Here is a 14937-nt window from a genome sequence, read left to right as displayed (position 1 = left end):
CCAACCCAGTCACATAACATATGCGCCTCTTTACACACACAAGTGAATGCCAAGCATACTTGTTCAACATCCATACAGGTCACACTGAGGGTGGCCGTAAAAACAACTTTATGAATCTTACAAAAATGCACCACACTGTGAACCCAAACCAAACAAGAATAACAAACACATTTCGGGAGAACATCTGCACCGTAACACAACATAAACACAACAGAACAAATACCCAGAACCCCTTGCAGCACTAACTCTTCCGGGATGCTACAATATACACCCCCCCCAAGCAATAATTAATGTTTTACTCATGCACTTTCTCTTGCTACTTCAAGGCTTGAATGTTGCCTTGAAGTAGCAAAGGCTTGCATGTATGAGTTAATATCACATATTAGTTTCACATTCGAAGGTAATTGCTGATATGAATGGACTTTTACACGATATTCTAATATATTGACGGAGAAACTCTGGTTGCAGGAAAACATGCACCCTTTCTCTGACTACAATTGAACATTCACCTACCAAATATAGTAACTTTTAACCACAAACTTAGTCGCTGCTCAATGACATTCGATCAGCCCGCCTTAGAGCCAGTCAGAATACCCAGAACCCCTTGCAGCACTAACTCTTCCGGGATGCTACAATATACACCCCCCCAAGCAATAATTAATGTTTTACTCATGCACTTTCTCTTGCTACTTCAAGGCTTGAATGTTTGATTAATTTGTTATCGTTATTTTATTTGCAAATTTATTATTAGCCTGTGGAAAAAGTTTATTTTGATATTTACCTCAGAGGGCTGCAAATAGAAGAGAGGCATTCCATCCATCCATCCATTTTCTACCGCTTATTCCCTTTCGGGGTCGCGGGGGGCGCTGGCGCCTATCTCAGCTACAATCGGGCGGAAGGCAGGGTACACCCTGGACAAGTCGCCACCTCATCGCATTTTATTTAAATTTAATTTGATAGGCCATTGATATTTTTAATGATTATTATTTAAAACTCGATTTTACATGTTAATATAAAGTTATATAAGCCTTGCTTGTTCAATATTAAATGCAAACCTTGTTTGGGTTCCTATTAAAAGGTTAATTTGTTCAACTTTGGCCCGCGTTTTTGTTCAGTTTTAAATTTTGGCCCACCCTGGATTTGAGTTTGACACCCCTGATCTAAATAAATGGGAGACGATGACATCTTTGTCATTTCCAACTTAGAACAAAGCCAAGGGCCTCGGACCAGTAATCGAACCAAAAGAGGCTAGATAGCAGCCGTAAAACTAAACTTTATCAGCTGACATACTGTGTTCACAGCATTTTCAGACTGGTACATTTGAATTGGTATGTTTTGTTGGGTGGCCCAATTAAAAGGGCACTAACAGTCACTATTTATTTCCATCCATCCATCCATCCATTTTCTACCGCTTATTCCTTTTGGGGCCATAAGATTTATTTTATTTTATATTTTTCTTAAAAAATATATGTAAAGGCTGCCAAAAGTGAGTTTTTGTTATACCGAGTATTGTGTGTTTTTTTTCCATCTACAAACACCTATCTGGATTCGATAACAGAATCGATAAGGAATCGGTTGGATAAGAGGATTCGATAATCCCTGTGCATAAATCACTCCAAAAATGAGTGAGGAGACCCCGGTGTGTTCGCTGGCAGATTTCACTCCAAAATGCATCTTAAAAGTACTTTAGATAAAACGGTTACCAAGTTTTGTGCAAAAAAAAAAAGACATGTATTCAAGTAAAATGTTTAAAAATGTTCAAAAATGACTTCCTGACAATAAAATGGCATATGTGTACAAATATTTGAGTCTTTTTTGAAGCAGATTTTAATTACTCACTTGCAATCACCTTTGATTATCATGGTTAATCCAAATTCCAAAATGGGATTAATCTGATTAAAAAAAGATATCATTTGACAGGTCTATTATTTACTTAAAACTGGGGATTAGAATTGATAAGATTTTTCCAATCCTGATTCCACTTTCGATTCTGCTTAAAGGGGAACATTATCAGCAGACCTATGTAAGCATCAATATATACCTTGATGTTGCAGAAAAAAGACCATATATTTTTTAACCGATTTCCGAACTCTAAATGGGTGAATTTTGGCGAATTAAACGCCTTTCTGTTTATCGCTCTGGAGGAGATGACGTCAGAATGTGACGTCGCCGAGGTAATACACCCGCCATTTTCATTTTCAACCCATTGTAAACATTGGGTCTCAGCTCTGTTATTTTCCGTTTTTTCGACAATTTTTTGGAACCTTGGAGACATCATGCCTCGTCGGTGTGTTGTCGGAGGGTGTAACAACACTAACAGGGAGGGATTCAAGTTGCACCACTGGCCCGAAGATGCGAAAGTGTCTGCCGCCAGACCCCCGTTGAATGTGCCAAAGTGTCTCCACATCTTACCGGCGATGACAGACATGGCACAGAGATGTATGGATAACCTGCAGATGCATTTGCAATGATTAAGTCAACAAAATCACAAAGGTGAGTTTTGTTGATGTTGACTTATGTGCTAATCAGACATATTTGGTCGCGGCGTGACTGCCAGTTAATCGATGCTAACATGCTACGCTAATTGACGCTAACATGCTATTTACCGGCGGTGCTAAAGCAGACATGGCACAGAGATGTATGGATAACCTGCAGATGCATTTGCAACTATATTACGTTTCCTTCCACCCACATTTAATGCGAAAAAAACACTTACCAATCGACAGATTTAAGTTTCTCCAGTGTCACATGATGCGAAAGTCCTGATCGTTTGGTTCGCACATTTTACCGGCGATGCTAACGCAGCTATTCGGCCATGCTATGGCTATGAATAGCGTCAATAGCTATTCGCTCAATAGCTTCAGTGTCTTCTTCAAAACTTTCATACTCCAACCATCCGTTTCAATACATGCGTAATCTGTTGAATCGCTTAAACCGCTGAAATCAGAGTTTGAATCCGAGCTAATGTTGCTATATCTTGCTGTGCTATTCGCCATTGTTTACATTGGCCGCACTGTATGACGTCACAGGGAAATGGATAGTGGCATCGCAAATAGCGAAAATCAAGCACTTTAAAGCTTTTTTTAGGGATATTCTGAGACCGGTAAAATTTTGAAAAAAACTTCAAAAAATACAAAATGCCACTGGTAACTGATTTTTATTGTTTTTAACCCTTTTGAAATTGTGATAATGTTCCCCTTTAACAGTTTGGTTCATTAACCCTTCTTACTTTGAAAAAAGTAGAAAAGGGGAGGATTGGCATCAAGTTTGTTCAGTTTAGAGGTAACTTTACCTTACAAAGCCTATAGTGAGGTCTAAAGAGGCACATCATAGCATAGAAAAAAAAAAACAAGAACCCATCCATCTATTTCCTACCGCTTATTCACTTTGGGGTCGCGGGGGGCGCTGGTGCCTATCTCAGCTACAATCGGGTGGAAGGCGGTGTACACCCTGGACAAGTCGCCACCTCATCGCATTTTGCAAATAAATATGAGAAATGAATATGCTTCAGTAAAATTTAATCATGTGCAAATTATACATTAATGTAACATTTAGCAACATGAGATTTGTCAAGCCTTTATTGGTTATAATGTTGATGATTATGGCAGTTTATGAAAAACTTCTCAGAAAATGTAAGGTTTCAAAAATGGTAAGCCATGTTGATTAGAATTATAACAAAGGCTTGCATGTATGAGTTAATATCACATATTAGTTTCACATTTGAAGGTAATTGCTGATATGAATGGACTTTTACAACATATTCTAATATAATGACGGAGAAACTCTGGTTGCAGGAAAACATGCACCCTTTCTCTGACTACAATTGAACATTCACCTACCAAATATAGTAACTTTTAAACACAAAGTTAGTTGCTGCTCAGTGACATTCGATCAGCCCGCCTTAGAGCCAGTCAGAATGTCTCTTGTCATGCTCATCTAATTGAGAAGGTATTCATTTCAATTTAACAAATAATAGCGCTAACATGATAGGAGGCGTGAGTACTTGTTGATTTCAAATGACGTGCTAGTGTTACTGCTGCTGGGATGAGATTAGAGCGGTTAAAAAAACTCGACTTTTATATTTATTGCATGCTGTGTGTTCAAATTTTTCATCATATCGTTCGTATGTCCTCCTTGTTGAACTAGCAGGCTTTTAATTATTACAAATAGCAATGTTGCAATCTTTTGTTGTAATATATTAGTGTTTGTTCTGCGCGGGCACCAGCATTTTGCAATTTGATGTCACTACGCACGTTGCGTAATGATGTCATCCCCATCCGGAAGAATCATTAAAAGAACATTTACAAAAATGGCAAGTGATTCCAAGCAATTGATAAGATGGGAACTGGTCCTGAAAAGGAAACTGTTATTTTAATGCATAAAATGACCTAAATATCCTGTACAAAACGAACATTGCTTCTTATTAGAGATGTCCGATAATGGCTTTTTTGCCGATATCCGATGTTGTCCAACTCTTAATTACCGATTCCGATATCAACTGTTACCGATATATATGGTCGTGGAATTAACACATTAAATTTTCCTAATTTTGTTGTGATGCGCCGCTGAATGCATTAAACAATGTAACAAGGTTTTCTAAAATAAGAGAACAACTTCAACTCAAATTAAAGAAAAAAGTGCCAACATGACACTGCTATATTTATTATTGAAGTCACAAAGTGCATTATTTTTTTTTAACATGCCTCAAAACAGCAGCGTGGAATTTGGGACATGCTGTCCTTGAGATAATTCTGATACCCACTACAATTATGGGAAATACTTTACTTTGACTTTCACAAAGTGCATTATTTTTTTAAACATGCCTCAAAACAACAGCTACAAAAACAATGAAGGCACACAGCTTCAGTCCAGAGTATACTTGAGTAATAAAGTAAACAATAACATAGTCCTCCTTTAGTGCAAGACTGCCTGGCATACTGTATAACAGGAAATTATAAACTGGGCCCAATCTGCCCTGCTCAAATGTATTTGTATGAGTAACAAAAATGTGCTGCAAGCTGGTGGGGAGTGCTTGAAGTGGCCTAGCAGTCAGCCAGAGCTTCTGAAATGCTGCGTTGAGACAGGGCACCTCAGTTCACTGCAAGCTGCAAAGTGTGCGCCATGCAGGGCAGACTATCCACACCAAACTTTTGACACACTGCGTGCGTTGTCCCTGACCACAAAGTGGGCGTTCGCCTTGGGGTGTTTTTTGTTGTAGTTTTATTTTTTCTCGGCTGAGTCTTAAAGCGACAACTGTGTGCTGCTACTTTTTTTCGCTGTTTGCTTTTCATCTATCTTCCGCTTGTATTCATCGTGTATCTCTTTATGAATCTTGAAGAAGTGGGAGATCAAGTTACTCGTATTAAAGTAGGGTTATCCCGATCCGATATTTGGATCGGATCAGCCGCCCATATTTGCCAAAAAATGCGTATCGGCAATGCATAGGAAAATGCCGATCCAGATCCAGTTTTTAAAAATATCATGTCCGTGTTTTCCAACGCACCGATTTAAATAATACATTTCACTTTTCTGCTGCTCCTTAATTTAGTTCCGCATTTTCCAGCACACCTTCAACACATCCACAGGTCTGTGTCCTAACCGTTAAGACGGCCATGTGAATTACAAGTTACTGGTAAAAATGTCAGCTGTGTGGGATTATTTTACCCTACAAAAAGAAAAAGATGAAGAGGTGGAGTGCAAAACACGCCACAATGAAGTCAAGCGTGGTGGAAAAGTGGTAAGACATTTTTATGACTCTTGAGAGTGAGAGGCTTTTTAGCACAGCCTCACTCATCATTGATGAACACAGGAGCAGGCTGACACCTGAGCATCTTGAAGTGCTCGTCTTTGTTAGAAATAATCTCCCATTATGCTCGGACTTCAATTGTTTGCCACCCCCCCGACTGGGGCAAATAATTGAAGGGAGTGTGTAGATATTTTTATTTTTTTTATTTTTCTAAGTTTATACTTGTTCAAGAGCATGTATTGATGCTGAGTTATAGACATTTTATCCCACTCAGGTTGTTTGTGTTTTGCATTCTTTTAATAAATGATAAATGGGTTGTACTTGTATAGCGCTTTTCTACCTTCAAGGTACTCAATGCGCTTTGACACTACTTCCACATTTACCCATTCACACACACACTCACACACTGATGGAGGGAGCTGCCATGCAAGGCGCTAACCAGCACCCATCAGGAGCAAGGGTGAAGTGTCTTGCTCAGGACACAACGGACGTGACGAGGTTGGTACTACGTGGGGATCGAACCAGGGACCCTCGGGTTGCACATGGCCGCTCTACCACTGCGCCACGCCGTAATAATGTTTACAGCATTATTTGCACTTTATACTGTTCACTTTTTTACTGTTCAATGATGCCATTTCTGTTTGTCATGTATAATTTTGTCTATTTTGTGTTTATCTTTGAATACCAACCATAGTGTATTATTCAAACTCACCTAATTCAGCTGGTTAGTTGTTATCAAGAGTACTAATACCCTTTTCAACATGAATCTGACAACTAAGTAGGCTAAATTACTTGAAACTTTAATACACGCTCAGATAGGCCAGTATCGGAAGATCGAAAACAACATCGGTATCGGATCGGAAGTGCAAAAACCTGGATCGGGACATCCCTATATTAAAGGAAGACGTCTTGGTTCCTCCTCGCATTACCAACTTTTTGTAGTCATTGCAAATTGCCGTTTTTTTATCCGTCAGACCGACTTTAAAATAATCCCAAACCCTAGACATGGTGTCGTTAGTCAGTCATCGAGCGAACTCGCTTGTTAGCCACGACTACAGCACCAGCAACAACACACCCTTGTTGTTATGCTCCGCTCGCGGCGGTTCGATGAGGTCATCAAGCGTCGCCAGTAAACCTCTCATGCTGCAGTCGTCAACGCCTGTGTCGTGTGTGGGAGAGAAGAGAGGCTGCTGACTGACTGGGAGACGCAACTGCTCTGTAGTTCTCCCTACGTCCGTGTTTTACCGGATATGTTCCGCTCCGTAAAGCAGCGTTATAAAAAGTAATTATTTTACCTTTTTATTACAGATACTGATCATTTCCAATATGACATTTTAAAGCATTTATCGGCCGATATTATCAGACATCTCTACTTCTTATTAATCAAAAGTCTTGTTTAATCTATTTTCATGTTGACTGAAAGGCCAAGAAGAGCGTGTCTTACTTGTACAAAGGGATGTCGGGCTCTTTGCCCTCCGTCCTCAGAGTCAAGCAGCACTGCTGCAGCTGAGACTTGGGGTCATTCCAGTCCTGGTTCAGGATGAATTCCTGCAACACACAAAACCCGCAAAGGGGAGAGAGGACGACATGAAAACGCTTCCTTTTAGAGATAGTAGGAAATAAACAATCTGTGTTTCCTTTGCAATGGCTTTTATTCCATTTGTACCCCGTCAACCCCCCACAGCCCAAGCATCAGCAGCATAGCACTCTCCATCTGGACAAATCACAGACTACTTAAGACAAAAGCCAATCCGCGTCCAGAAATACGGTACGACCGGGAGTCTCCCAGGTGTGCCGCCCTGATACATTGCTCTTATCCAGGGGGGACTTCTAAAAGCTCTTCCATTAACAGCGAAGCGGCCTCGTCATAAAAAGGCAGACTTTGAATCCAGAACTGTCTGCTCCTATTAATTTTCTACAAAGAGTGCTTCTGCTGCCTGCTCTTTCGCTTTATTGCTCCCGACCTCTCAGAAGCTGCACTTTGTTTCCCTTTTTCTCCATTCCACTTCCCCATCTCTTGGGGTGGGTGTGCCACACTGCACAGCTGCAGCCTAAAGAAGAGAAATGTGAGGAGCAGCATTTTGCCCACTTTTCAGTACGCCTGCTCTCCTCATGCGTAATCACAGAGCGCAGCAAAGAGAAGAAGAAGTCATTATAAAGGGAGGGCCCTTCATTGCTTCTGTTTTTGCCCAAATTGGATGAAACGTGAGACACCGCGGTGTGAGGGTGGTGTGTGTGTGTGTGTGTGTGTGTGGGGTGGTGGTGTACGCGCCAGACGGCGCTTTGCAACTTTCCCTCTTGGAAGTGGAAATGAGGCGGCCATGACGCAAAGCTTAGCTCCTTCCAGAGTCGGGATTCTCCCCGGAGAGGCTCACCGAGACGGCAATTAGCCCGGCACATCAGACCGCGGCAGAGCTTCAGAGGGGAGGCCGCCACCGAGCTTTGTCCCAAACTCCAGCACGGTCCGCCGCGCATCAGGCTTTTGCTTCATTCCAACCCAGACTGTGAGCGAGGACGTTAATGCTACGCAGTTTTTAACTGGAAATGAAGAAATGCATTACATACAAAACCCAAAACCAGTGACGTTGGCACGTTGTGTAAATTGTAGATAAAAACAGAATACAATGATTTGCAAAGCATTTTCAACTTATATTCAATTGAATGGACTGCAAAGACAAGATACCTAACGTTTGAACTGGTAAACTTTATTTTATGCAATTATTAGCTCATTTAAAATTTGACAACATGTTGCAGGCGTCAAATAACCGGTTGCAGTTAGTCAGAGGTGGGTAGAGTAGCCAGAAATTGTACTCAAGGAAGAGTACTGTTACTTTAGAGATTTATTACTCAAGTAAAAGTAAGGAGTAGTCACCCAAATATTTACTTGAGTAAAAGTAAAAAGTATGTTGTGAAAAAACTACTCAAGTACTGAGTAACTGATGAGTAACCTGATTGTTTAATGATGACGGCAACAAATAATGCACAAAAACATGAAAATAGCAACGAGCAAATTCAGAGCCAGGAATATCTCTTAAGCAACTAAAACAATAATATATATTAAATAATACTACATTAAAATAAAAAAAAATAAGGCACATTGAGCCACAATAACTTACCAGCACCATAGGCTCAGTGGGCATTGATTGATTGATTGAAATTTGTATTAGTAGATTGCACAGTACAGTACATATTTTGTACAATTGACCACTAAATGGTAACACCCCAATAAGTTTTTTAAAGTTAATCAATTACTTAATAAATGACCAAGTCGAGGTGATCTACCTCATATATACATATACATACACACACATATCATATACATACACACACATATCATATATATATATATTAATGTATATATATACATATATACATAAATTTATATATACAGTATATAATTTATATTTTTTGCCGTTTTTGTTGACATGTTAAAGGTGTTTTAATGTATATAGATGCATGTTTAACATATAAATTCCTATCTTTCATGAAGACAAAAACATAAGTTGGTGTATTACCTGATTCTGATGACTTGCATTGATTGGAATCAGACAGTATAGTGCTGTAACGTCCACGTTTTCAAATGGAGGAGAAAAAAAAGTTCCTCCTTTCTGTCTAATACCACATGAAACTCGTTGGTTTTTGGCATCTTATTTGTCCAGCTTCCATATTCGTTTTCATACACTTTACAATAAAAACATTGGCGGCAAACTCCGAAGTTTGCTAGCTTGTTTGCTCTGGCTTTCGGAGACTCTTATTTTGTTAGCGCAGGCGCGATGGAGCGGCACTTTTATTGTGAAGACAGGAAATGTGCGATCAGTTTTTAGGCTTTTGACGGGAAGTATGGTTGAAAATAAAAAGTGTCTTTTTTCCTTTACACTTTTGATTGATTGATTGAAACATTTATTAGTAGATTGCACAGTACAGTACATATTCTGTACAGTTGACCACTAAATGGTAACACCCCAATAAGTTTTTCAACTTGCTTAAATCGGGTTTTACGTGTGACGGTCATGTGACCGCCTGGCTCTGTTTGATTGGTCCAACGTCACCAGTGACTGCATGTGATTGGTGAAACGCAAGCATGCGTGGATCCTACTTTGAAAAACCAAAACAAACATTAATAGATCGATAAAAAAAAAGTAGCGAGTAGCGAGCTGAATGTCGATAAATGGAACGCAGTAAAAGTAGCGTTTCTTCTCCATAAATATACTCAAGTAAAAGTAAAAGTATGTTGCATAAAAACTACTCTTAGAGGTACAATTTATCCCAAAAGTTACTCAAGTAGATGTAACGGAGTAAATGTAGCGCGTTACTACCCACCTCTGCAGTTAGTCCAGAACACTGCGGCACGACTTTTAACAGGTGCCAGGAAACGCAAGCATATAACCTTAATTCTTGGCTCCCTGTTCAATTTAGAATTAATTTTAAAACATCGCTGTTTGTTTTTAAAGCTGTACATGGACTGGCACCTCATTATATCTTGGACCTCATCCAAATTTACACTACTGAGGTCCGAGAGCCAGCTCCAGCTCGTGGTGCCCAAGACCAGACTTAAAACTAGGGGAGACAGGGCCTTCTCTGTGGTCAACCCTAAGCTCTGGAACACTTTGCCCCTCCATGTTAGAATTGCTCCCGCAGTGGAGTGTTTTAAGTCTTGTCTTAAGACCCACTTTTATTCTTTGGCTTTTAACAGAACGTGAGTTTTGTGGTCCTCTGTGTTTGTTTGTTTTTCTATTTATTGTTTTAATTGGTTTTACCCTTTAAAATTGTTTTTAATCATATGTATTTATTTATTTATTTATCTTTAATAATTTTTATATTGGTTTTATTTTTTATTCAGTCATTGGTGGGGCTAGGATATTTGAATATTGTTGTGCAGCACTTTGGAAACATTTACACTACCCTTCAAAAGTTTGGGGTCACATTGAAATGTCCTTATTTTTGAAGGAAAAGCACTGTACTTTTTAATGAAGATAACTTTAAACTAGTCTTAACTTTAAAGACATACACTCTATACATTGCTAATGTGGTAAATGTCTGGTTTTTGGTTCAATATCTACATAGGTGTATAGAGGCCTATTTTCAGCAACTATCACTCCAGTGTTCTAATGGTACAATGTGTTTGCTCATTGGCTCAGAAAGCTAATTGATGATTAGAAAACCCTTGTGCAATCACGTTCACACATCTGAAAACAGTTTAGCTCGTTACAGAAGCTACAAAACTGACCGTCCTTTGAGCAGATTGACTCTATTTTCTATTCATTTCACAACGTATGGTGGTGAATAAGTGTGACTTTTCATGGAAAACACAAAATTGTTTGGGTGACCCCAAACTTTTGAACGGTAGTGTATGTTGTTTCAATGTGTTATACAAATAAGGTGGATTGGATGTTTAAAAAAAGCGGTCAAAAGTGGCAAAAAAGACTGAGAAAGTTGAGGAATGCTCATCAAACACTTATTTGGAACATCCCACAGGTGTGCAGGTTAATTGGGAACAGGTGAGTGCCATGATTGGGTATAAAAGCAGCTTCCATGAAATGCTCAGTTACCCACAAACAAGGATGGGGCGAGGGTCACCACTTTGTGAACAAATGTGTGGGCAAATTGTGGAACAGTTTAACAAAAAAAACATTTCTCAAGCTATTGCAAGGAATTTAGGGATTTCACCATCCACGGTCCGCAGTATCCTCAAAAGGTTCAGAGAATGTGGAGAAATCCCTGCACGTAAGCGGCAATGCCTGGAATCTTCGATCCCTCAGACGGTACTGCATCAAAAACTGACATCAGTGTGTAAAGGATATCACCGCATGGGCTTAAAAACACTTCAGAAAACCACTGTCAGTAAATACAGTTTGTAAGTGCAAGTTAAAACTCTACTATGCAAAGCCAAAGCCATTTGTCAACAACAACCAGAAACGCTGCCGGCTTCGCTGGGCCCGAGCTCATCTAAGATGGACTGACGCAAAGTGGAAAAGTGTCCACATTTCAAATTGTTTTTTGAAACAATGGACGTTGTGTCCTCCAAAAACCATCCGGACTGTTATAAGCGCAAAGTTCAAAAGCCAGCATCTGTGACGGTATGGGGGTGCATTAGTACCCAGGGCATGGGTAACTTACACATCTGTGAAGGCACCATTAATGCTGAAAGGTACATACAGGTTTTGGAGCAACATATGTTGCCATTTGAGCAACGTCTTTTTCATGGACGCCCCTGCTTATTTTAGCAAGACAATGCAAAGCCACATTCTGCACGTGTTACAACAGTGTGGCTTCATAATAAAAGAGTGCGGGTACTCGACAGGCCTATCTGTATTCCAGACTTGTCTCCCATCGAAAATGTGTGGAGCATTATGAAACGTCAAATACTACAACGGAGACCCCGGACTGTTGAACAACTTAAGATGTACATCAAGCAGGAATGAGAAAACATTTAACCTGAAAAGCTTCCAAAATTGGTCTCCTTAGTTCCCAAATGTTTACTGAGTGTTATTAAAAGGAAAGGCAATGTAACACAGTGGTAAAAATGCCCCTGGGCCAAATGTTTGCAATGTGTTGCTGCCAATAAATTCTAAGTTGATGATTATTTGCAAAAAAAATGACATTTCTCAGTTCGAACATTAAATATCTTGTCTTTGCAGTCCATTCAATTGAATATCAGTTTAAAAAGATTCGCAAATCATTCTATTCTGTTTTTATTAACGATTTACACAACGTACCAACTTTACTGGTTTTGGGTTTGAAAAATACCATCCATCCATCATCTTCCGCTTATCCGAGGTCGGGTCGCGGGGACAACAGCCTAAGCAGGGAAACCCAGACTTCCCTCTCCCCAGCCACTTCGTCCAGCTCTTCCCGGGGGATCCCGAGGCGTTCCCAGGCCAGCCGGGAGACATTTTCTTCCCAACGTGTCCTGGGTCTTCCCCGTGGCCTCCTATCGGTTGGACGTGCCCTAAACACCTCCCTAGGGAGGCGTTCGGGTGGCATCCTGACCAGATGCCCGAACCACCTCATCTGGCTCCTCTCGATGTGGAGGAGCAGCGGCTTTACTTTGAGTTCCTCCCGGATGGCAGAGCTTCTCACCCTATCTCTAAGGGAGAGCCTCGCCACACGGCGGAGGAAACTCATTTCGGCCGCTTGTACCCGTGATCTTATCCTTTCGGTCATGACCCAAAGCTCATGACCATAGGTGAGGATGGGAACGCAGATCGACCGGTAAATTAAGAGCTTTGCCTTCCGGCTCAGCTCCTTCTTCACCACAACGGATCGGTACAACGTCCGCATTACTGAAGACGCCGCACCGATCCGCCTGTCGATCTCACGATCCACTCTTCCCTCACTCGTGAACAAGACTCCTAGGTACTTGAACTCCTCCACTTGGGGCAGGGTCTCCTCCCCAACCCGGAGATGGCATTCCACCCTTTTCCGGGCGAGAACCATGGACTCGGACTTGGAGGTGCTGAATCTCATTCCGGTCGCTTCACACTCGGCTGCGAACCGATCCAGCGAGAGCTGAAGGTCCCGGTCAGATGAAGCCATCAGGACCACATCATCTCCAAAAAGCAGAGACCTAATCCTGCGGTCACCAAACCGGAACCCCTCAACGCCTTGACTGCGCCTAGAAATTCTGTCCATAAAAGCTATGAACAGAATCGGTGACAAAGGACAGCCTTGGCGGAGTCCAACCTTCACTGGAAATGTGTTCGACTTACTGCCGGCAATGCGGACCAAGCTCTGACACTGATCGTACAGGGAACGGACCGCCACAATAAGACAGTCCGATACCCCATACTCTCTGAGCACTCCCCAAGCGGTCGAATGCCTTCTCCAAGTCCACAAAGCACATGTAGACTGGTTGGGCAAACTCCCATGCACCCTCAAGAACCCTGCCGAGAGTATAGAGCTGGTCCACAGTTCCACGACCAGGACGAAAAATACCATTTAAATGAAAAAAAGAGCCTCACGGTATCTCACAAAAAGGGAACACAACCTTCACATGCAAGCTTTAACTGTGGTTACAAATCCTCAAGATACACGTGTATTTACTTCAGAGTAGTCAGTAGGAGTGGAATTCCATCGGTAGTAGCCGGTACCGATTTACCTACAATAAAACGGTCCCATATTTAGATGGATGTTACAATACATGGTGTGTGGATGATAATTACTCAATTTTCTGGACTACAGAGCGCACTGGTATGTATACAAGCCGCATCTACTATATACTTTAGACATTTTTTATACATATATTAATGAAGATATGAATGAACACGAAATATATGAAATATATCAATGAACATGTTTAGAAATGAACTTAATGTATACAAGCAAACTATCGATGCTCGTAGATTATGTAAATAAACTATATTTAGTTAATTTATAGTGGGGTGTATGTGGGTGTTGAGCTAGTGTTTTTCAATCAATCAATGAAAGTTTACTTATATAGCCCTAAATCACGAGTGTCTCAAAGGGCTGCACAAGCCACAATGACATCCTCGGCTCAGATCCCACATCAGGGCAAGAAAAAACTCAACCCAATGGGATGCAATGAGAAACCTTGGAGTGGACCGAAGATGTGGGAACCCCCCCGGGCGACAGGTGCACTGGACGTCAAGTGGATGTCGTTAATAGTGGTAGTGTTTTTGTTTTCATATTGTGCATTTGTGCGCAATATGTATTATTTATTGGGCAGCACTGTGGAACAGGGGTTAGTGCATGGGCCTCACAATACGAAGAGTTCAATCCCGGGCTCGGGATCTTTCTGTGTGGAGTTTGCACGTTCTCTCCGTGACTGCGTGGGTTCCCTCCGGGTACTCCGGCTTTCTCCCACTTCCAAAAACACGCCCCTGGGGATAAGTTGATTGGCAACATTAAATTGGCCCTAGTGTGTGAATGTGAGTGTGAATGTTGTCCGTCTATCTGTGTTGGCCCTGCGATGAGGTGGTGACTTGTCCAGAGTGTACGCCAGCTTCAGCCCGAATGCAGCTGAGATAGGCTCCAGCACCCCCCCGCGACCCCAAAAGGGACAAGTGGCAGGGAATGGATGGATGGATGTATTATTTATTGCATTTATTTATTACACCTCAACGGTGGAGGCTTTTGACCTCCCTCCCTCCTCAACGACACCTGGAGTCGAACTTTTGCTTGCATGCAGATTGGCCCCAGGCCTATGAACACTACATCAACACATCCAAGAC

The 14937-nt window shown here is 41.3% G+C and overlaps 1 protein-coding gene across 1 annotated transcript in view; it reads right to left on the bottom strand.

The window, feature by feature from the left end:
* The window catches only part of drosha (drosha ribonuclease III), a 370040-nt gene that overhangs the window by 38156 nt on the left and 316947 nt on the right, over nt 1-14937 (bottom strand). The window contains exon 29 of the mRNA XM_061921522.1: nt 7191-7294. Coding sequence (XP_061777506.1) covers nt 7191-7294 — 104 coding nt within the window. The remainder of the gene's footprint in view (nt 1-7190; nt 7295-14937) is intronic.

Source organism: Nerophis ophidion, linkage group LG15, assembly GCF_033978795.1.
Source record: "Nerophis ophidion isolate RoL-2023_Sa linkage group LG15, RoL_Noph_v1.0, whole genome shotgun sequence".
Lineage (NCBI taxonomy): Eukaryota > Metazoa > Chordata > Actinopteri > Syngnathiformes > Syngnathidae > Nerophis > Nerophis ophidion.
The sequence above is the reverse complement of the archived record's forward strand: the minus strand, read 5'-3'. Positions and strand labels throughout refer to the sequence as shown.